Here is a 21,881-nt window from a genome sequence, read left to right as displayed (position 1 = left end):
GCGGCAGCCGCCGGCGTCGGAGCGGGGCCGAGCCCCAGGCAGGGCGGGTCCGGCGGAGGGGGCGGCCGCTGCGGAGGCCCGGCGGGGCTCGGCGTCCTGCGGCGGGGAGCGGAGCTGCGGCGGGCTCGGCAGGTGCCGGGGTTCGGGGGGGGATCCCCGGGGGTGCGGGCGGTGGGGTCCCGGGGAGGGGGGGGGGGGGGCAGCAGGTTCTGCCGGGGCACCGGGAGGGGAGGGCAGGGTCCAGGGTCCCGCCGACCCTGACCTCCAGCTGCACCCGCGTCCTGAGGAACCCCCCCCCCCCCGAGAAAAAAAATTCCCGGGAGAGGGGATCGATGCCTGGCTGCTGCAGAAGGGGTTTTGGCAGGGAGGAGGGAGAGGCTGCCCGGGCGCAGGGCCTGGAGCCCAGCCACCGAAAACGCGCTCGGCTGGCGCGTACCGGGGGCTCGGTGAGCCTCTGCTGAGAAGAAAACGATCATAACTTAAAAGAAATATATTTGTGCTTTAGAAGGCTAAATACAGATGTATGCATGGGAGCAAACAGGCATGTAAACAGCTGGGGGATGAGTCTGTGTCATTAAAAAAAAAATTCATCAGGATGGGTGGATGCTGTTTGAGAAAGGAAATGCTCCGTAGGAAATAACAGGCGTTTGGAGCAACGTTATTGACATCTCGTAGGTATGTGGAGGTTATTATTCGGAGTACACGCCAGATTAATGATTTCCAGCGCTGCGCAGGATGTGCTCCGTTCGTAACTGAGCATTGCTCAAGGCTTCATAGCTAGGAAGAGCTTTGCAAATTAAGTCCTGCTCCAACAAGTTTCGGAGGACCTGAAGTAAACACGGCTCCCTTTCCTGCCTCCTGCCTGGCTGCTCTGAACGCAGATTTTCCCGCTGCTTTTGCCGCAGCGTCTCCCTGCGCGGAACCAGAGGTGCCTTTCCCGTAGGAATTTGTCTTCTGGCAGCCGGGGTCAGACACGGTCTGGAGCTGAGCCCCCTCCCCGCGTACCCAGGCGTCCTTGTGGGCAGCGGCAGCTCTGGCACAGAGGCAAGTACTCCGGGCATCAGAAGGGCAGCGTTTTCTTCCAAACTGCCTATAGAATTTTGGTCAAAATAGCTTAACCTGGGAAGTTCTGCTTTTGCTCACATCTCCCCGGCAGGACTCGAGGCTGTTTCAGTTCAGCGCAGTTAGCTGCAAGTCCGGAAGAGGTTTATGAAGTTAATTTTTCACTGGCAGCCTGCGCATGTTGCGGTGTTACGGGAGGGTTTGGGAGGCCAGGCGAGGGTCAGGATTGCCCTCTGCGAGGTGCTGCCCCGAGCCAGGGCAGTTGTTTTTGACGTGGGGCCTCTTTAACCAGGCGAGGTGGGAGAAGCGCATTCAGGAGGGAAGCCGAGCAGCAAACAGCCTGTTTTCATCTGCATCTGTGCTCCGCAGCTTCAGGCAGGCGTGAGTTACAGACCTAGCTACTCCATTTTGATGAGGAAATTACAGAGATTTTTTTAAAATAAACAGTCCCATCCCCTCCTCCTCCTGTTCCCAAACTTTGAAGAGCTTTTCCTGTCTGAGCTGTCCCTGAAATGACTGCACTTGCCAGGAGTTGAGGCGTAAATCAGCACTGGAGCTGGACGGGAGTCAGGCTGTTTTCTTCTGAACTTGTCTGAGCAAGAGCAGGTAAAGAGGGGAAGAAATCTCATTTCGAGCACGTTCTTTCCAATGTGTTTTTAAGGCTGCCATGAAGTGGCAGAGCAAGCCAGCAAGGCTGCCTTTATCATGGTCAGTAGCTTAAAAAATGTAAATATGGAAAGGCTTGCTCGCAAAGATTACGCTGCTGGACCGCAGTGATGCAACAGGATGAACTCACTCGAGCTGCGTTGTTTTTGTGCAAAGCCGCATGGAAGATCAGGAGGTGAAAAAAGATGGTAAAAACTCCAAACGCAGAAGTTCCATCTTCTGTTACTGGCGTTACAGTTATTTACGTTCTCAGATGCAGAGGCAGAGCAGGTCGTCTCGCTGCTTGTGGGAGCGCGGCTCGTTGTTACTTGTAAAGTACAAAGATACCACAAACAGTTTACAAGGGGGAAACTCTGGGCTGCTCCTGGAGCAGGGAGGTTGTTTAGGTTGTTTAGGTTGTTTAGCCGTTCCCAAACTGCTGGGAAGGGGTGAACCTAGGAACTGATACATCCTGCTGTGTTAATTTTTGTGTCAATTAACCCCATACTCGTGTCCTCTACCTCTGTACTCCTCCAGACAGGTCGCCTGTACAGCATGGGGCGCTCTGGCAGGGGTTGTTAAATCTCCCTTCAGCCTTCTTCATATTACTATTTTTGGTGATTCATTTATTTCAGCTATAATGAGGCCACTCTCCAGTCACGCATGATTTTACATATCTTTGGAAAAACGCCAAGGCATTCAAACAGCCCCTGCTTGTTGATTTTTTGTAAAGTCGCTATTAAACCCCGCAGCAAAACTTTCTTTCCGTCCCAAAGGTTGTTTTGCGTGACGGGGAACCCGGAGTTCGGCTGCATCATGGCAACGGTCGTCACTGAAAAGCTTAGCCGCCTCTTCATTAACGTGCGGCAGGTCCCGCAGCTGCTGGCCCCCCTCTCTCCCTCCACCGTCAGCAGTTCGGAGGTGCCGAAGGTCTTCTGGAAGCCCTACATCCACACCGGCTACCGGCCGGTGCAGCAGACCTGGCGCTATTACTTCTCGACGCTCTTCCAGCAGCACAACGAGGCCATCAACGTCTGGACCCATCTGGTGGCCGCGCTGATCCTGCTGCTGCGGTTCCAGCAGCTCTCGCAGCGGGTGGATTTTGGACGGGACCTGCACGCCCAACCCCTCCTCATCATCATCGCGGCGTCCATCACCTACCTGACGTTCAGCACCCTCGCTCACCTTCTGCAGGCCAAATCCGAGTTCTGGCACTACAGCTTCTTCTTCATGGACTACGTGGGGGTCGCCATTTACCAGTACGGCAGCGCTCTGGGGCACTACTACTACGCCATCGAGCCAAGCTGGCACGAGAGGATCAAGGGGTTTTACATGCCGGCGGCTGTCCTGTTAGCGTGGCTGTCCTGCGCCGGTTCCTGCTACGCCAAGTACCGGTACCACCAGTCCACTCGCCTTCTGAGCCGGCTCTGCCAGGAGCTGCCCTCCGGCCTGGCGTACATGCTGGACATCAGCCCCGTGGTCCACCGCATCTCCACCGCGCCGCCCTCCGAGCGGGCTGACCCGGCCCTTCTGTATCACAAATGCCAGGTGCTGTTTTTCCTCATCGGCGCCTTTTTTTTCTCACATCCTTATCCCGAAAAGTGGTTCCCGGGCAAATGTCACTTCTTCGGGCAGAGCCATCAGATTTTTCACGTGTGCCTGGTACTCTGCACGCTGGCGCAGATCGAGGCGGTGGTGTTGGACTATGAGTCCAGGCGACAGATCTATTCCACTCTTCAGGGCGATTTGGCGCACAACTTCTCTGCCCTGTGCCTCTTCACTGTGACCTGCTCTGTCCTCACAGCCGCTTACATGGCCCGGAAGGTGAAGAACAAGCTGAGCTTCAAAGAAGAGTAAGAGCCCTGCAGGAGAAGCAGGTGAGCTCGCCCGAACGGTTGATCTGCAGCCCGTTGTGGCGATGCTGGCATGAATCTGGCCACAAACTTCGACAAGAGGAATGAAACACTTTGCGAACTGTTACTCGGCAGTGCTCTCTATAGGGAGGGAAAGTAAGAGCTACTTTTTATGCTTTTTACGCTTTTTTAATTCAATTAGTTCCAGCTTGTTCTTAAAATGGTACGCTGGTTTAATTCACATGTCTGAATAAACAGTTGGAACACAATGTTGTTGGCGCTGCAGCCCTGTACCCTGACAGCGGTGGGAAAGGTTCTTGGAAGCTACCAGGTCTCGCAGCAAAAGGTAAGGAGATGCCACCTGGCCCCCCGTTAGCCGTGGCAGAATCTAACTCATGGAAACAGGCCGAGGTGACCTTGTGTAAACCACAAACAAGGGAAGCAAATTTATTTAATATCATTTCAGGCCCCTTTTATCCTGCCTAGGGAGTCGTACAGAGCTATCGACGCCGTGACAGGGCCCTGTCCCTTACCCGGTGAGAGCGTGGGGGGGTGTGATAAGGGACCCTGTCCTTCGAAGTGCAGTAAGAGGAGAGACGGAGCATGGTTGGGGTTGATTTGGTGGCAGCTGCGCCCCAGGGCAATAGTGGGGACCTCTGCACCCTCTGTGCTGGATGAGGCCCCGCGCACAGGCGCTGGTGTGCGGGCTGATGGTTTGAAGCCCACAACCCTGACCAAGGCAGGGCAGGAAACTGCTGGGCCTGCAGCTGCGGCTTGTAAAGACGAGGCGAGAGGGGCTGGGGGAGGTCAGGGCTGGGGGCGAGGGAGCACCTGAGGGAGGGAAAAACCCCAAGTGTGTTGTGCCGCTCCCCCTCTGACCCGCACAGCAGCCCCTGTTTCCCGTCCCCCCGCCCTTGGCATCTCTGCAAGCACTCGGCCCCTTCTTGCCTTTGGCACCGGCCGCTCCCGGCCCCGGGGCCCGCACGGCGCCGCCTGCCCGCAGCCCCAGCGCGGCCGCCGCCATCCCCTCCCGTCGGCGGGCCGGGCCTTATATAGGGCACGGCCCAGGGTGGGCGGGGCTCCGTCTGCCGCTCATCCCGTCCCGCCGCTCGGATTGGTCCGTCTCTACCACGAGCGCGCGCGGTGACCGTTGGCGACCGTTAGGCGGGGGCGGCGCGAGCGAGACGCGGGAGGGCGCCCGGGGCTCGGCGGGAACAGGGAGCGGCGCCGGACCCGGCGGCTGAGGGGGCTCCCCGGCCCGGCGGTCCCTGCCCTCCGGCGGGGCCCTGCTCGGCTGCGCGCCCCGGGAGGCCGGACGGAGCCCGCCCGGTGCCGGGGATGAAGCGCAGAGGCGGCGCGGCCCCGCAGGCCGAAGCGTGCGGTGTCTGGCTGGACACCGCCCGGCTGAAGCAGAGCGCGGCGCAGGTGGGGCTCGGCGCGGGGGGTCCCGGCCGGGGCGGGGGGGGTGGCTGCTGCAGCCGCCCCCAGCGCTGCCAGCCGGAGTGTGCCCAGATCCCCGTCCCGAGGGAGCGTGTGGCTCCCTGGGTGTGGGAGACGCTGCGGTTACCAGAGAAGATGCCCTGGTACTGGGGGTTGGGGGAGGCTGGCAGAGCGGGGCTGCAGGCTGGGTGCGATGCAGAAGTATCTCAAGAGGTGCCGGAGGGGCGGGATGGGGTTAGCAAAGCTTGGACAAAGGCAGCGCGGCAGGGACAGCCTGCAGCCTCCGTCCTGAGCATCCCGCCCTGGGTGACCCTGCGTGAGCAGGGGGCGGGACAAGGTGGCCGCCATGGGCCCCTTCCAACCTCAGCCGTTCTGCGATGGTGTCACAGGAAGAGCCGAAGCATTTAACGAAGGCGGGAACGGTGCCACAACGCTGGAAGAAGGGTAGAATTGTTTTTAATGGCATATATTCACTTTCCACTCGTTTCTTTCCCTACCCAGTCTCTCATAGCCAAGCCAAAAACATCTAGTCGAATTCTGGAGAGGAAGCACGCCTTGGTTGCTTTCGCGCAGACAGGAGCCTCTCGGCCACGCACCAAGCAAACCACCATCTCCGCCTTCTTCAGCGCTCAGACAGGTAATGTGGAACAGCGTACGCCCCTGTAGGAAAGTGGTTTCAGGCCATAATAGGAAACCCATCCCGCTTTATTTCTTGTCAGCTTTACTAGGCAGAAAAGTGCATTTTCTAGTGAAGAGGGTAAAGGTTAAAGGTTTGAACTCCCAGAAAGGATTTTATTGTGATGGTTAATCTAAACGCAGGCACCTTTTACAGCGTTGTTAGACTAAAGCATAAGTAACAGCAGTCACAGCCAGTCTTCACCGGAGAGCAATCTGAACGCTAAATAACGCGCCCGGCTTTACTCCCTACAGAACTGGAGTTTTCAGTGGAACCTCGGGAAGCCTGGCTCAGCCCAAGCGCTGATACAAACCGCCCAGGTGGCAAAACGTCCAGGTCTGGGTTGCCCGATGGTATCGCGTAAAGGACAATCCAGTCGGGAACGCCTCTTGGGCTGGGGCCCAAGCCCAGCGGTGCCCTGTGGGCAGCTCTCCCTGCCCGGGGAAGGGGCAGCATCCAGGGCGTTGTGTGCCACATTTGTTCTAAACGATAGCAGCCCTAAACTGTCGGCTAAATGCCCTGAGAAGAACATTGTGGCTGGAAGTGAAAATGAATGTTACTCGGTTCAAACAACCTCCCTGTAAGGGGAATCGGCGGGAGGTGTGCGAGGAAAGCCTTTTATGAAGGGTTGGACAAAGCAATGTTTAATCCTGACTGAACCAGTGAAGGAATCACAAGGGATCTGCAATATTTAAGCCAATTAAGCCAGCTCACAACTTCTGTGCTTTTGAGGCTGCTTTTGTGCTCTGCAACACAAGAAACTGGGATTTGTCTGTGGGTCTCAAATTAACAAATATGGAGAGAAATGAAATGGATGCAGAAACCAGCGGTGTAGGATTGTGTAGTTTGTATATTGTAAGTTGTCTAATGGCTAGTTCATCAACATTAAACTAGTTTAGCAATAAGCAGATGAGAGGAAGCGTTACATAAATTATACAACTTAATTATTTGAGAGAATTTTTGTGTTGTGACAGGGCCATTGATGGTTTTTGCTTTGGATTCGTTAGTCCTCCTCTTGAATGTGTTGTGTGCTTTCCTCTTTTTTTTTTTTTTTGTTTGATTCCCTCGATTGAGTGCATTCACTCACTGTGTTTGGATTCATGGAAAGCTGCTGCTGTTCATCCAGAGGTCTGTAGGATTTAAGATGCTAGAGTATTTCTTATTTGTGGTTTTTTTTCTTTCAGCCTACCCTAAATTGAGGATGAGCTCTCTTACATTGAGAAGTTATATTAGATTTTATATTGAATGGTTTCAGAAGCAAATGTGGGACTTGATGCCTTCATCAGGCAACGAAGGCAAGCTGTAGAAGTTTCACTGTGCAGTTTTGTGGTGGTTTTGTGTGTTTTGCTTTTTTTTTTTTAACTCTTGAGCTGCTGCTTTTAAAGGGAATGTCATAGGTGAACTGCCTGGAAAGGTGAGAGGAGGAAGGCAGGGAAGGCAAAGAGCGGAGCAGCTGGAGATGCAGCTCTTGCATCTCACTTGAGGGAAGCTTACTTTTTTGAACTACTCTGACGTTTTAGGCATCCGACGTTTTCCATCGCAGCCTCAGCAGCACAAACAAGATTTTTACGAGGCGGCGGCAGTGCTGGTCTGGTGTAGAACAGTCTGTGTGTCGCTACTTGAAGGAGCAGCAAAGCGGCAGTTCTGAGTCAACCATCAAGGAATGGTGCTGTGGGTAGCGACTAACCCCGAGAAATGTGTGTGCCAGCTCTGGCTTTATCCAATTCCGTGTTGTTTTCAGGTGAGAAAGACAAAGAAAACTCCAGGCCATCTCCTTTCAGCCCGAATAAAGACTGTAAAGGAAAAGGTGTTTCTTTGGCTGCTTCCCCCGTGAAGATCTTGGCTTTGCCGCAGATGGAGGCAGCCCAGAAACAATTCTTCAGAGCCGAGGAGATGGTGCAGGTTACACCCCAGCGTCGTGCACAGAAAGCACCGGCCTCGCCGACTCCTTTGACTCCTTTGCCAGACTCCTCGTTGTCACCAGCGGAGTCCCACAGCAGGAGTGAAGCCTCCTGTGGGGCGGGAGAGGATTGCTGCTGCTTCAGCTTCACCCAGGATTCAGAGGGCAACCGGATCATCGCTCACAGAAATGAGTCCGATGCATTTGCTGCAGAAACGGTTTCAGCAAGCGGCAGCGTAAGGTCAGGCTGCGGGAGAAACGAACAAGAGGGCCCGCCGCTCCCAGGGGAGGTGGAGACCGGACTTGATTTCCAACCAAGACTTGGTGCAAACCAGAATAAGAAACCACACCAATCGAGTAGTGATAATTCTTTAATTGATTTCTCTGAGAATATAAATCCTACTATAACGAGAGACAGTTCCTGGGCTGCTGGCTTTTACTCATCTCCACAGCGACCAGCTAGAGCACGGCCTCTGAGGGAGCGCAGCCAGAACGCTGGGGCTGGTGCAGCCGAGGAGGGATGGGGCAGTGAGACGGGACTGAGCAGTCCCTGCCGGCAGCTTTTCACCCAGGATTCGGAGGGGAACACAGTAATCGCTCACCGCTGCCAGAACGTCCCGTCTCCTCGCAAGGACAGCCGCAGCTCCCGCAGGCAGCTGCCTAACTCTCCATACAAGGGCTGTTCCAGCGACGCTGCAAACCGGAGCTTGAGCAAACCGGGGGAGCAGTGGTTAGACGTGTGCTACGATTTACTGTTCACGCAGGATTCGGAGGGAAACAGAGTGATGAAACACTGATAGGTGACCTTGAATGGGTCGCCTCATGACCTCTTGTGAAGCCTCGGGAAAGCAATTTTTACTAAGAAAGCAGTCAGAATTAGGTAAGTGTACCCATTGTTTCTATATATATGGTCTAGCCGGCATATGCAATAGACCCATGCAACAGGCAGGACCTCTTTGTTCTCTGAAATTTTGCTTTAATAAAAATAAAATTTTGAAGGAGTGCGTTTATGATGGTTTGACTGTTTCCATCATGATTACAGCCTGTGTGGCTGGGGCCTGGCTCTAGTCCTGCCTGGTGTTTATGTAGCATGCTGCTGTTCAGCCCGAAAGCCCACTGCTAACGTCTGTATTTCTTAGGATCCTGGAAGTCCAAATTTGAAGCTCAGGAACCACACCATCTACTTCACGTTAGCTGCCTCGAGGCAGGACTAGGCTCAGCTATGTTCTGCTTATTTCAGGACCGCGGCTGTGCCAGCCCCTGTACCCGACAGTTGGTGTGTGCGGCAGCCAGGGGAGGTTCATGTTTTTCAGCTCGTGCGTCCGTACCCGTGAAAGATGCACCTCTGCTAGCTGCAGGTGAGATCACAGCACTTAACTGCTGTTGCCAGACTTACCAGAGGTTTAAAGCGAGGCAGACTAGGACGGAGAGGAGGAATTGTACCAGTGCATCTGTTCTGGGTGAGTCTGAACTGTAATCCTAACGCTGGGCTCGTAGCTCTCGCGCGGGCGGGGGCGCACCTAGGGGGAGCGGGGTGTGCCTGCGGGGGCTCACAGCCCCGGGCTGCCTCAGCCTGGCCCTGGTGAGGTGAACAGCGGAGCCGTGAGCGCTCCGGGCTGGAGCAAGACCCGGTAGCATTGGTTTAACTGCGTGTGGCAGCTGCCGCGTCTCACTAACAGCAGTGGTACTTCCTGTGCGCTGCTTGTACGGCTTGTTCGACACAATCCCTGCCCGCTGTATGGGCGTGCTTTAGATTTTATCTGTTTTGAAGCGCAGGGACCAGCTGCTCCAAAACCCCGGGGTCATGAGCAGCAGACAGCAGAGTCCATCTGTGACCACGATCACGCTCCAGAACAGCCTGCTCTGTCAGCAGCAACTACCCAGTTTTTTACTTTTTTTGATGCTGAGTATGTCTTTAACACCGTAGGTGTGGCCATTTAAGCTACCTTTACTTCCCCATTGGGCCAGAATTTCAGTACAATACCCCGAACTGGAGTTATGTCATAGTCCAGAAGTTAATTGCGTGGATATACTCTTACATCCAGCCTGCACGTGGCCAGGAACAGGGCCTCTTCGTTACAGCTCCATCTTCTCTGAAGGCAGGTGTATTCCCACCAAATTGTTATGCGGAGGGAGAGAGGGAGAATGACTGTACCCTCCCGTGGCTCCGGGTGTGCCTCTGAGAGGGGAAGAGCTGTAGCAACTCCCTATGAAACTGCTAAGTCCTATATGACTGATAAGTCCTAAATGCTATTAATCTCTGGGTGGCCTGAGGCAATACAAGCCTTTTCTCTCACTTTTAAGGTGGGGATGATGGTTTAATTTTTCAAGGGCTGAGGGCCTGATGGATTAAGAAAATCCTCGGCATCTGACTACATTCAGCTGCAGCACCACCAGCCAACACTGCAGCTGCAGCGGCTGAAATTCCACCCTCCCCCAAGATACAAGCACCACTGCTGACATGTTTGGACATCTGCGCATTAATAACATCAAGGACAACCATTGTCTTATTAAGGCTCCATTTTATATAAAGGAAAATATCATACTTTAAATACAGCCATGAGGAACATTGCGGAGAATGTGTAGCTGAAGAAAACCTCCTCAGTTAGTGAGAACGGGAGCCACAGACAATGCCAAGTTCGTTCTTCCCTTTTCTCAGATGACAGCTCTTGTGGTGGGTGCTCAGTTCTTAGCCTTGGTGGTTCAATAAATAGATCTTTTGAATGCTAAATAAAGTACATTATCTGAATACAAGGACTGTTAATGAAACATTAAATTACCGGCAAGAAATTAAGGCCATCCTGTCATGCAACTGTGGGGATAATTTGTGAGTCAAGAAACACCCAGGGCAGATGTGACTGAGTGGTTTGATCACTGGCTGCAGTTTCATCCTGCCATCGGGTCAGTTACTGGGAAGACGCCTTTTACCACTGTGATTCAACAACCTCCTGAACACTGAAGACCTGGAAGCGTTAATTAGCTTATTCTCAGTAGCTCTGTACCGTACTCGGAACAGAGAAAGAACTGGATGTTTGACATCCGTTTACACTGGAAATGGTAACTAGTTCTATTGTAACAAGGCTGTTATAAGTTAATGCTTAATTTGAACCTAAAGAAAATTGTAGGTAGAAAGAACGTCATCCAGCAGCACTCACTGCGCTCTTCAGATCCTTATCAATAATCGACATCCAAATACAGGTGGAAAAGAATTTCCATCTTCTTGAAAAGTTTTATCTTAAATACAACAATACATGGAAAACACATCAAATCCGTAGGGTCTTTCCTAAGTAAGTGTCCAGTGCAGAAACCATTTCTAATTAATAAAAGAGGCAAAAGGCTCAATCCTTAGGAAGGCAGCTACTGTGGAGAAAATTTGGGAGCATAACACTTTTGCTTACAGAGTTTAATGACAGTAACATCATTTCTCCTTCAGGGCCAGATCTTCATCCTTTAGGGCAAATTTTCTTCTCAGAACTTCTGCTATAAGAACGGCCGGGTCTTCCTCCTTCATTGAAGTTCGGGTTCTACATGGAAGACAAAAGCACAGTGTATTAGTAAAGAGAAGTGCCAAAATCGATGGTTTACAGCTCTGCTTAGAGTCTTTTAATATTTTTCTGCAGCCTTTATCATCAGCTTTTGTCGCAAGTGGGGGAGGTGCAAGGACACCACAAACCAACAAAAAGTAGCTAAAAATTCAGACCTTTCATGTTGGCTTAGAAAACCTGGAGCTTATTTTGTGGCTCAAGGGGTATCCTGAAAATCTCAGCATCAAAGCTCTTTATAATTTTTATTTAACTGTGTTAATAACTAGTAAGTAAAATAAAACCTCATTAATTATTTACAGCCTACATCCCCTCAATATAGATCTACAAGTGGTGTTTGAGTTGAAGGCCTGGAACTATTTTTTTTGTGAATTTTGCTATACAATGGATGTATGCTTTCATATTTAAATATGGGTAGTTACAGGTATTTTAAAGGAGAGCTGGTATATATTTCCCTCCACTTAACTACTGCACATGAGTTTTTCTGTAGCATTCTGTTATCAAAGCATCAGCAAGTTCAGACAAGCAGTTCACGTTAGAAGTGTTAGTGAGCTTATTTTACAGGAAGCCAAAACCCAGTTCTTTTTCTTCCGGTATGATGAATTCCTCACTAAAGTTTTGTTTAGAACCAGCAATAATAATTTCAAAGCTTAACTTTTTTTTTTAATAGCTGAAGTCCTCTCTTGGTCAGAAAACATTATGGGTGTTTTAAACATTCCTAAAAGAACCACCCCCCCCAAAGTATTTCCATATGTGTTTGGGAGGGGCTTGTTCTCAAATTAACAGTGAAGGCTTTCAGTAAGCTGTGCAAGATGCCACTGAGCTGCTCATGGGTAACCCTTAGCGCTATGTCAGATATCTCTGATGCAAGTTCTTAATTTACAGTTGCATAAATGCATCACTATTTAAAAGATGATTTTGTCGCCAGAAGCATGCCTTTGATTTCATCCAGACTGAACTGTTCCTTCTGAAAAGGGTGCAGAGAAAGATCAGAGCAGAGGGTCTGGAGCCCTCCCCAAACCCTTCCTTCCATACGGGCAAACCTGAGAATTCAGAGTTACCCAAGTAACTCTGAGGCATCCGTCAGCTGCCTCGGAAGAGGGACGGGGGAAACCGAAGCACCAGAGGAGGTGGTGACACCAACAGCAGCGAGGAGAGACAGCACTGATACAGCCTCGAGCTGTGCCGATCACAAGGAAAAGCTCTCCCAGGATGAGTGAAGAGACAGACAGCCCACACCGGGGTGAGAAAAGGAACATCTACCAACGGGTACACCGTCCTACAGCGAGGCACAACCAGCAGCAGACGGCGGAGCACCAGCATTCAACTTCAATGTCTCAGCCCTTTATAGCCACTCGAAGGGCCAAGCTAATAATCATGGAAAAATTAAGTCGTTCAGTCCCGTAACAGTAGTACTTACAAGTGGAAGTGTACTCACAGTCCAAGCAGCTCCTCACGCTACCTGTCTTTACCCCCACACTGACCGCACGGCTCAGCAGGCACACCACTCAGCCACTCCCCTCGCAGAGGGCATCACAGACACTTTAACAGGCTCTATTTCACATTTGTTGAAACATGCACATTTCTGCAAGCGTTTCTCACTCATTCCTGAAGCTTCCAAGGTTGTGTTTAAGCACCAAGTCCTAAATAGGAGCATCAGAGAAGCATCTATGTAGTTATCTCATTAAGCATCATTTGGTACCTTCATCCACTTAAAGAGTACATGATCCTTTGAAGTGTTACAAGTGCTGCACACCTACACTAGCACGACTGCTCTGTGTAACCTAAGAGGAGCGCAGCGGTAGAAGCATGGGGCTGCTCACACAACTGCATCGGCACTAGAGGATTGTGTCTAGGAATTAGTGCTCATCGAGTAATGAACATCAGTGATTTATTGAATCTAATTTTTCAACTATCTGTGATTCTTTCAACAGCTTTAATTAAGCTGTAATAACCATACCCTAAAACGTCACTGTTGCATGTAGGAGGCAAGTTAGAAGCTGAGATAGAGAAACAGATGAGAGGAAAACAGTTCAGCTCCAGCAAGAAAGAGTCTCAAGCTTTTCTATTAAAGTGTTCCTAGCCTTGACGCAAGCAGCAGCAGCGTGACCCGGCTCCCGGCTAATCAGTTAAGCCGTTGCAAGGGGAGAAAGGGGTCCCGGTGATTCACTTCCTCTGCCCACTGTACCCCAGCAAGGAGGGATTTGGCAGCTATCCCCTTCCCCCCCCAAGTATTCTACAGTACAAAATCCTTGCTCTTCCCCATCTCCTGTAATGTTAAAAAGAAAACGCTGTTGGTAAATCCTCCCTTTGTGCACAAGCCATCTCTCCCTCCCACTCACTCACGCAGCTTCTCGCCCTGTAGGGTAACAGCAAAATCAAACACCTTCATCCATTATTAGTTGTTCTCATACATTCTGTCGAGGAAATTAAAGTAAAATTGTGACCCATTATATTGCAACGTTCCCTGTCACCTACACGCTGCTTTTCACAGCCTCCCTCCCCATCGCTCCTGGCTCCTCGTGATTCGGGCAGTGCTGGCAGGAGCCGTGTTGGCATATCCAGGCGTGGATAGGAAACGCCTCAGATTTCCCTAGCATAATCTGTATTTGCACAGGTTTTTTTTCCCCTGAATAATGCACATTTCCCTATCTTCATCTGGCACAGATGGCAGCAGTTTTCTTACCCTGAAAAGTCTGCTTCCACAGAAGGCTGACATACCAGTCTGCACTAATTAGAAGCTTAATAATTACATTGTTACATGTGAATGCTTAGTCCTAGGGGTACACGTTTCTGATAAAGTTAAAACATTACAAGTCACAACATGAAGCATCTGCAAGCTTTTCTGGATTTAAGAGAGCCAGTGAACGACCATTAGAATGGCACAGTTATAGTCTTAACAGGTAAGTTACCTAAAGTCCTACCCAAACCTCTCTTGAGCCAATGTGGCCGAGTCACACACAAGAGCAGGTATTTTTCTTGAGAATTCTCTCTCCCTTTGACTAATAATTCAGAATTCTTTTTGGATGCCCAAAGCGCTGCTTTGCAACAGACAGGAAGAAAGAAGAGGAGGAATTCATCTGTGGTCCGTAATTCTACTCACCTCCAAGAGAGATTACAGGCATTTATATAAAGCAAGTGAGCATTTAAGCTTTGAGTAATATTTAACACTTAGGAAAAGAAAGGCAAAAGGGTATGCTGTGTGAATTATGGATGTCTAATACTGTACTGGCGTTCTGGATGCAAGCTGAACATACTTCTCTCATTTGACTATATAATTTTTTCAGTGCTGAGAATTTAATTTCTTTTAAACTGAATTAGGCATAGAAATTGCGAACAGCCATCACACAACATGTTATTTTTGGCCAGGAATCTTACTCACACAACATAATGGCTGGATAGATCTTCAGGCTGAAAAATGTGGAAACTGAACTTTATCGCTGTGATTTCACATGTAAAACGAAGGCAGCTAACATTAAAGAAGCTACTTTATCAGCTGGGCAGAATCCTGTCTCAGCCATGCAGCAGCTGGCACGTCAGCAGCTCGAGGCGTTCTCATGATCAATGTGTAAACTCATCATGAGACAAGTGAAAACTCACTCTGCCCACGCTCAGAGCTGGGCCAGATGCAAAAACTGAGAAGCTCCACGTGTTAATTCCTGCGTGTGCCATGCTGGAACAGCTGCTGAGCTGCCCGACCGCTTGGGTCTGCAAGACGGTCTAAGCAGCAGCACCTGGAACCGCTGCGAGCAGAGAGCAGTGCGACCCTCACTCTGACAGTTGCCATGTACACGGTTCTGGTTTTCATCTGGGGAAACGCAAGCTTTTTTTCAGGCCAACAAGCTGAAGCAGCCAAACATTGCGCTAATCAGTTTAAGTTCCCCTCCACTGCTTTCTACCCAGGCAGGTAAGCCATCGCTAAAATGCCCCCAGAAACATTAAGCGTTAGCAAGTTCTGCTATAAAAAGGTATTTCCCTGCTGTGAATCATGAATATAAAACAGCACCAACAAGCAGTGAATGCAATGTCCAGTGTCTACAATGATTTGACAGACAAAAAAAAGAGGAAAAATAAAATCAAGAGAGTTCAAGAAGCACTTACAAGTCTTTGCTCTGCTTCATCCTATGAATGTCTTTAAGAATGCCCATCATATCTGCAAAACTGCTGGCCTTTGAAAGAGACACAGAATCTTCCTCAGGATCCTTTGGTTCTGGTTTACAACACTCGGAGGTTGCAGAACAAAGCATGGAGACTGACGGGAGCTCGGGGCTTTCGAGTTCCGCCTCCTCCTCTGTGATATCGCTAATGACAAAGGAAGTTGTAGATTGGAAAGAGGGTCCAAAACAAGGTAAAGGAGAAGATGCATTTGAACTTCCTGGAGATAATAAATCTGGTGTTAATGAAGCAGAAGCTGAAAAAGAAAACAATATAGGTGGATAGACAGACTAATAACAAACCACGTAGGTGTTTTTTTCCCCAACACAACAGAATAAAATTCAAGAGGCACCATCAGCCAGCCTCCCCCGTGCTAGGAGAAAACAAATTCATCACATTCTGTTACGCTCCATGTCCACTCTGCTTCCTGTGACACCACGTTGCAACACAAGACCTCTCCAGTACCTTTATCCCACCAACTCCCTTATGTGTCTCTCTTCCTATCGTGCCCATCACCGTATCACCCCTCCAGTTCAAACACTGCGCCCCGTCCCTGCAGAAGTCAGGTAATGTTTACTTTTTCCGTTTTTACAGATAAGAAATGGAGGAACAGAGATTTAGCTGCTGCTCAGGGTCACAGAGGGAGCCTGTGTCAGAATGTAGGTCTTAATTGTCTTAACTTTTCTCCTCTTTTTCTTCATCACCTTGAGAACTGCTTGCCTTTTCCTTTCAGGCTCCTTCCCCCATAACCATTACGCCTGGTGAGAATGCAGAGCTGGTTCAGGAGCTCCAGCATTTTACACTAGACGGTCACAGCAATTGGCTCTGTGACTGCAGGCGTTTCGACCTGTTTTGCTTTCCATCCCCATCTGTAAAATGAGACTATTCCACAGGGAAGATGGGATTTATTTGTTCACCCTTTAAAATGCAGCTATATAAATTCTGAGTGTTATTAAGTGAAAACGTTAGGTATTTCCGGTGTAAAACACTAAGGGAAAACAACAAACAACCCAGAAAAATGCTTAGTGCACATCTCCTTGAAAGAACCTTCCTGTATTGAAAACAAACCGTACCTTAAAGCACTAATGCCCTTGGCCTCAAGAGTAAACTTGTAGATAGTTATCAATTTCCAATTAAGGGATTTCTCTAACAGTATATAATAAAGCAGATTGTACAATATTTCTTTTTTGACATCAATCTTTCCAAAATAAGCCTGCTAAATAGTTATCTCCTTCATCTGGTTACCGAGCTACAGCTAGGCCCTAAATCACAGCTCCCCATTATTGACTTAGAGGACGCGAAGTCAATACGAACTGTTCTCAAATGCCAGCTGATAACAACCAGGCGCACTGCTGAGTGGAGAGGGAGAGAAAAAGGTATTAAATGATTAAATCATTTTCCTCCCATCTGGATCTCTAATTTTCCTCATTATTACTCTCCTTGAATTGAACCGGACTTCTCTAGCACACAGCTTGAGCAACCGTAGAGCTGAGACAGAACTTGAAAGGAAAAAAATCACAGAATTTCCCGTTCTTTATTTCAATTTGGTTGTTCCTCTGATCTTGCATAAAGAAGGAAGAGGACACACGCAGCCTCTTCGAAGGGGACATCTGCGATGCCTTGTTTTACGCTTACTCCCTGCAGAGTTGAGGGTAATGCGGCTCCCTCACCCCCAGAGTGGCTTCATTTTACCATGCTGCTGTAAGAGTCGAGGCATGTGGCACACGGGATCCCGTGTACTGTGGCAGGACCAAGGACGACAAGGAACACCAGCACGTGCATTATCTCACAACCGCCCTTTGACATGGAAGTGAAGAAATATCTCATCTCATCTAAATACAGCTTCACATGCTAAAAACATCATATATATTCTCATGTGGTGGTATATATATTTACACTATTGATATCAAATAAATTCTTAGAGTCCACTGACCATCACACAGAACCGAAAAAGAACCACAAGTCTCTCATGTAGAAACCACATTTCAACTAAATCAACCACCACAACTCTGTTTCATGTTCAAATGCGTTTATGGCTCGTGGATAGCTGGATTAAATATAAGCAGTCATTAAAGCTGCAAGTCCCTTGGGGCTACAGTAATCAGACAACCACGTCGTCTTTCGCAGATCATGAGAGATTTGGTCTCAGGCACATGCTACGCAGTGCAGCGCAAAGTAGCAATCTGGGAATTAAAAAAAATATTTGCCTTCAGATGTAGGATAAGGAAGGTTTCATCAGCCACTATTACCCATCATAAGCAGGAATTAACCTGCCTGATATCATCTCAAGTATGGCACAATCCCGTTTTGGTTTTTTTTTTTTAAAGTAATGGGAAGAATTATAGGTCCTTCTTTTGCTCTGGAAAGCAGCCATAATACAGCTGTCGTCTTGGTTATTGGCAAAAGTATTCTGTGTACAAGAAACGCAGCTTTTAAGAAAAACTGTCTTCAAGAAGGACTAAATTCCTTTAGTTTGCAAGACTGGTCAATGTTTTGGATTTGGGAGATCAACAACTCTGCCTTCCGAACACTCCATAAGTAGACACCAAGGTATTTCTATCTTACTAGTTTCCACACTCTACACCAGCCTCTGCTGCAGCAAGCCTCGTAAACCACTGGGATTTGGATCCTACCAAGTATCTTCATATTTTCAGAGCTGAGTATACAGGAAAAGTATACATGAAAGGAAGAGAAGTCGCCTTTCCTCATGGTTCAGTTTTGCGTCTAAAACATGGCTTTTAGTTGAATACAAATTTACTAAAAGAAAGAAATAAATCCGTTCAGCTAGGCTTTTCCCCAAACACCTTATTTGCTACAGAAACGGCACTGACATTTTCACAGAAGAAACAAACACTAACATCTCATTGCTACCCAAACCAAGATGTAACCCTCTCACTCATGGCTGACTCGGAGCAGGAATGGCAAGAATACACCAAATGTTCTCATAAAACAAGGTGCTTGAGATGAGAGTCGGCCTCCAGATCAAATGCAGCAAACCTAGTCACAAAGCGGCACTTGGTATTTCTTAAAAACAAGGACTCCTCCTCCAACGAAACAGATGCAAACATCCAAACACAGAACCAGCACTGAGCTGACATCAAAGACGGCATCCTGCCAATGGGAGCCACAGCTCTGCTGGAAAAACAACATGCCAGTCTGCTCTGTATGGAGGAAATAACATGGTTCACTAACTTAGCCCTTCTCGTTCAACAAAAAAAAGCCATTATGTTCCTACCTGACTCTGCAGCGACTATTTTAGCTATTTGACTCCGAAGGTGACTCAGCTCATCCTGGAGCTCTGTTGTTCGGCTCAGTGCTGGTAAACCAGGTTTCTTCAAGGCAAGCAGCTTCTCCTCCTGCTTCCTCAGGTTGGGGACTGAAGCATTTCGCTGTATAACAGTGAAGGGACTCGGCTTCCACTTGTGCTTCAGCGGGCGAGTGTCACTTCTACAGGACAAAAACCTGTTGGTCATTTACAAGGTCCAGACCCCTCCATGACAACAACAACGCTCGGCAACACTCTGCCTCCACCTCAGGACAGCAGAAGACTTCAACTCAATGAATTAAGCCACTATGCTGTATGTATCACTGTATGTACCACCGTAGAGATACGTATGTGCTCTCTCTGCATTACAAGGAGCAGAAAGCCTGTCACAGAAATCATGACCCAACGGCACAAGATGTGGTGAGAGGACGTGGGGACAAAAGTCTGGGTGTGCTCACGTGGTTTCAAGTCATTTCTCTCCTGGTAATGTGTCTCCATGCCCGGCAGCGCGCTGGGCGCACACGGGAAATGTCACTTACCCATTAACCTTTGCGTCTGATTTCAAAGTCCATTTTATCTTTCACAAGATACCTATTACTATTGCCCTGCTTTAAGGACAAAAGTTCAACTGACCAGAACCAAACTCCTGGGGGCAGAACATTTCAAGCCCAGGAGAACTCAACTCTTCAACTTTCTAACCAGAAAATACCACAGATCAGGGGGTTACTCTGCACAGATCTTTCAGTGAGTATGGGCTCTTAGCACTTCCTACAGGAATTCCTCCCAGGGTCCTTTGTCCAATTCTTTTTTTTCCTGTCTCTTGGGAAAAATGTCTTTCAACAGGCACCACATCGGACCTCAAGAGGACTGGAAGTTGTGGGCATTTGATCAATGTCCGGCCTACGCTATGTGAAATAAACCAGCATATAAAAATAAGGATCAGCAGACAAAAAGAGGAAACCAACCTGACTCTGGCGTATGTTTCTTCATCATCTGCTGCTATCCACACAATGTCTGCCAAGGTGGGGACTGGAGGGACATCATTTAAATAGAGCTCCGAAACGCTTGGTAGAACCTAAAAAGAAGAAAGTTACATGAAGGAGACGGTGGCCCCGTCTCCTCAAGCTGCCCCAGATGTGCTGTACCGGCTGCCAGAGCCTTTCTCCTCTGCACCAGGTCGGCAGCTGCATCTGTCAGAGGTGCGACAGCAACACCATTTGGCTTACGGAAACGTAGCGCTTCCGTGTGTCGGCTTCTGCACGTGCTCGTGGGTGTGCTGGTGTGTTACTGTGCCCTGCGAGACCGAACAGCAAGGCAGCGAAGGGATACGTGATACAGCTTAGCACGCTGCCAAGGCCACGTGCAACACTTTGCCACTACAAGTCCCAGCGCTGTCCTTGAGCTTAAACAGTGACGTAAGCGTTTCCATAAACCTTGTTCTACTGTTTAGGAAACACAGGCCCAGAGGGCGTGTGGCTTGCTGGAGGTCACACAACAAAGCACTGGTTCAGCAACTCCACGTTTCTGTCTCCTCTGGCTAACCCACTCCATGGACACTATTTGAGGAGGCATCTTCCTCAAGTTGCCAACGATCACTTTACAAGAACAGAATTAAAAAAAAAAAAGAAATAAAAAAAATCTGAAAATTAACTACACTGCTGCATGAGTTTTGTGACTACAGCTCTGCAGACACATGGGTTGACAGAAGAGCAGCTCTTGACAGTGCCTTGTCTTGCTCAAGAGCGGCAGCTTCCTCTACGCGATCACCAAATCCCTTACGAGTCCGCTTACCTCAAAGGTTGCTCTGGGACAGGGTTTTAAAGGGAGGTTTGACCCGATTCTCCTGACAACGCTGCGTGCTGAGCCATGGGGTTTGTTCTGCCAGATGGGGATCGTCTACAAGAAGCCATGTGATATAATTAATATTTCAAGTCAGTTGCCCTTCTTAAAATTTATTAAATTGGAAATCGTCCTACACAATCAACTCAAGAGCTCTGATCTCTGACTTTTTATTTGTTGAGTGATACTTTTACTTGGGAACCTGCTAATAACTAAGGTCCTCATTCCATAAAACTGTGTTTCAGCTGAACATACGTGAAAGTCAGCTCATTGTTAAAGGGCATTTTAAACATGGGTGTAGTATTTTCAGGACTGAAAACTAAAAGCAGTCAGTAACAGACACTGAGCTCCGAACGAAAACACGACAAAAGGAAGAAAACAGTGTCACATGAGCGGCCCAGGAGAAAAATGAAATCAGAAGAAAGTCTCATTTAAAGGGACGCTCTCACTTCCACATGATCTTTAATACACGCGGCGCTGCTAAGACTGTGAACGTTTCTTGGATGTGACAAGCCTATTCAACGCCCATCCCAACTGAGGGCCGATGAGAACGGCCTTGCAGGGTGTTTTCAGAAACAGCAAATGTTTTAGTGATCCCTGGATACTTCTGAAACGGATTCAAAAGGTGAAGCGCTCTGTCCTTTGACCGTCTTCCCCCCTGCCAGTTTTACGGCCGTCACAGGCTCTCGTGACAGGAGGCAGCACAAGACCCTGGACAGCGAATACCACAACGACAAACCGGAATCCACACAGGTTATTTCGCTCAGTCCACCAACAAATCCATTAATTTATTTATTGCTGGGGCTCGTTACGCACGCAGTGCCTGAACGCTGGTCTTACACAGTTAAATTTACAATTCCTGATGTGCATTTTAAGTTGAATCTCTGAGCTGGGAGTGCACTGGCTGCTGTGACCGCCCTCTGGCTACCGGCCACGGGAGAGCCGGAGGGGGAAGGGGCCCGCGGCGGGAGGGAAGGGGCCCGGGGTGCCGGCCGGCTGGCGCAGGCGTTTCGGGCGGCCTTACACTTACGGAGTCCGCTGCCATCTCCGGCTCTGGCGGCGGCCGCCGGGGCGGGCTCAGCGCTGGGTGCTGCGGCTCCCGCGGGCGCGGACCGGGCTCATCTTACCCCGCTTCCCCGCCGCGCTGGCGCTTCTCACTGGAAGACAGCATTGACCCGCTGCGGGCAGTGCCCGCTGCCGGGGCCGCCCGCGGAGCCGGCCCTCACGGAGCCCCCGGGGACGCGCCGAGCCCGGCCCCACCCACCCACCCGCGGCCCGCAGCGAGCCCCCGTCCCTCAGCCGCGGCCCACCCCGCTCCCTCCCGCTGCCACCGCCCCGCGGCCCCGCCGCTACCTGAGGGCCGGCGGCGCAGCGCGGCCCCGCTCCCTGCCCCTCCGCCGCCATCACCCGGAAGCAGAACCCACCCACCCCGCGCTTCCGGCGCCGCCCGCGCCTGCGCCGGGGCCGCAGGGGTGTCGTGGCGTCTGGGGCCTGGAGGGCAGTG

At 49.9% G+C, this 21,881-nt stretch overlaps 3 protein-coding genes and 1 long non-coding RNA gene across 28 annotated transcripts; 2 read left to right on the top strand and 2 right to left on the bottom strand.

Annotated features, from left to right (window-relative positions):
* The first annotated feature begins 46 nt into the window (after window positions 1-46).
* On the top strand, window positions 47-3,829 carry PAQR7 (progestin and adipoQ receptor family member 7). 6 transcript variants are annotated; one of them, XM_075173465.1, is made up of 2 exons: window positions 47-132; window positions 2,484-3,829. In XM_075173465.1, exon 2 carries the CDS (start codon window positions 2,524-2,526, stop codon window positions 3,562-3,564), a length of 1,041 nt encoding a protein of 346 aa, XP_075029566.1. In that variant the 5' UTR covers window positions 47-132; window positions 2,484-2,523; the 3' UTR covers window positions 3,565-3,829. The 6 variants fall into 6 exon arrangements, with proteins under 6 accessions (XP_075029566.1, XP_075029561.1, XP_075029565.1 ...); XM_075173460.1 differs by lacking the exon at window positions 47-132 and adding an exon at window positions 206-1,443; XM_075173464.1 differs by lacking the exon at window positions 47-132 and adding an exon at window positions 209-1,044.
* On the top strand, window positions 3,514-9,843 carry AUNIP (aurora kinase A and ninein interacting protein). 11 transcript variants are annotated; one of them, XR_012677212.1, is made up of 6 exons: window positions 3,514-3,716; window positions 3,819-3,906; window positions 5,502-5,637; window positions 7,418-8,456; window positions 8,890-9,036; window positions 9,676-9,843. XR_012677212.1 is itself a non-coding variant. In XM_075173467.1 (4 exons), the coding sequence occupies exons 1-4, from the start codon at window positions 3,634-3,636 to the stop codon at window positions 8,371-8,373; spliced, it is 1,263 nt and encodes a 420-aa protein (XP_075029568.1). In that variant the 5' UTR covers window positions 3,514-3,633; the 3' UTR covers window positions 8,374-8,810. The 11 variants fall into 11 exon arrangements, 1 of the variants encoding a protein (XP_075029568.1); XR_012677213.1 differs by having other exon boundaries at window positions 8,834-9,036; window positions 9,680-9,843; XR_012677211.1 differs by having other exon boundaries at window positions 8,834-9,036.
* A 235-nt stretch (window positions 9,844-10,078) lies between these two features.
* Window positions 10,079-21,818, bottom strand: MTFR1L (mitochondrial fission regulator 1 like). 10 transcript variants are annotated; one of them, XR_012677216.1, is made up of 8 exons: window positions 21,731-21,818; window positions 21,402-21,534; window positions 20,330-20,434; window positions 19,504-19,613; window positions 18,509-18,735; window positions 15,220-15,529; window positions 12,539-12,761; window positions 10,079-11,100 (listed from the first exon to the last, which is right to left on the bottom strand). XR_012677216.1 is itself a non-coding variant. In XM_075173472.1 (8 exons), exons 2-7 carry the CDS (start codon window positions 21,420-21,422, stop codon window positions 10,995-10,997), a joined length of 879 nt encoding a protein of 292 aa, XP_075029573.1. In that variant the 5' UTR covers window positions 21,423-21,534; window positions 21,731-21,818; the 3' UTR covers window positions 10,079-10,302; window positions 10,975-10,994. The 10 variants fall into 10 exon arrangements, 6 of the variants coding, with proteins under 6 accessions (XP_075029573.1, XP_075029571.1, XP_075029575.1 ...); XR_012677215.1 differs by having other exon boundaries at window positions 12,557-12,761; XR_012677218.1 differs by having other exon boundaries at window positions 12,557-12,761; window positions 18,509-18,720.
* LOC142092873 (uncharacterized) lies at window positions 17,579-18,495 on the bottom strand. Its single transcript, XR_012677219.1, has 2 exons — window positions 18,132-18,495; window positions 17,579-18,030 (listed from the first exon to the last, which is right to left on the bottom strand). It is a non-coding gene; the product is annotated as an uncharacterized LOC142092873 (long non-coding RNA).
* Window positions 21,819-21,881: the final 63 nt, after the last annotated feature.

The sequence above is a fragment of the Calonectris borealis genome, chromosome 25 (genome assembly GCF_964195595.1).
Source record: "Calonectris borealis chromosome 25, bCalBor7.hap1.2, whole genome shotgun sequence".
NCBI lineage: Eukaryota > Metazoa > Chordata > Aves > Procellariiformes > Procellariidae > Calonectris > Calonectris borealis.
This window is presented reverse-complemented; position numbering and strand designations above follow the sequence as displayed.

Excerpts from the sequence above, each read along its gene's own strand:
- PAQR7 (XM_075173460.1), top strand. The coding sequence starts at position 1,241 with ATGTTGCGGTGTTACGGGAGGGTTTGGGAGGCCAGGCGAGGGTCAGGA. Across the intron at positions 1,444-2,483 it reads CTCCGCAGCTTCAGGCAGGC|GTTGTTTTGCGTGACGGGGA; the intron begins GTGAGTTACAGA and ends TCCGTCCCAAAG.
- AUNIP (XM_075173467.1), top strand. The coding sequence starts at position 3,634 with ATGAATCTGGCCACAAACTTCGACAAGAGGAATGAAACACTTTGCGAA. Across the intron at positions 3,717-3,818 it reads GCTCTCTATAGGGAGGGAAA|TTGGAACACAATGTTGTTGG; the intron begins GTAAGAGCTACT and ends CTGAATAAACAG. Across the intron at positions 5,638-7,417 it reads CTTCTTCAGCGCTCAGACAG|GTGAGAAAGACAAAGAAAAC; the intron begins GTAATGTGGAAC and ends TGTTGTTTTCAG.
- MTFR1L (XM_075173476.1), bottom strand. The coding sequence starts at position 21,781 with ATGGCGGCGGAGGGGCAGGGAGCGGGGCCGCGCTGCGCCGCCGGCCCT. Across the intron at positions 15,530-18,508 it reads AATAGTCGCTGCAGAGTCAG|CTTCTGCTTCATTAACACCA; the intron begins GTAGGAACATAA and ends TTTCTTTTTCAG. Across the intron at positions 11,101-15,219 it reads ATGAAGCAGAGCAAAGACTT|AACCCGAACTTCAATGAAGG; the intron begins GTAAGTGCTTCT and ends TCTTCCATGTAG.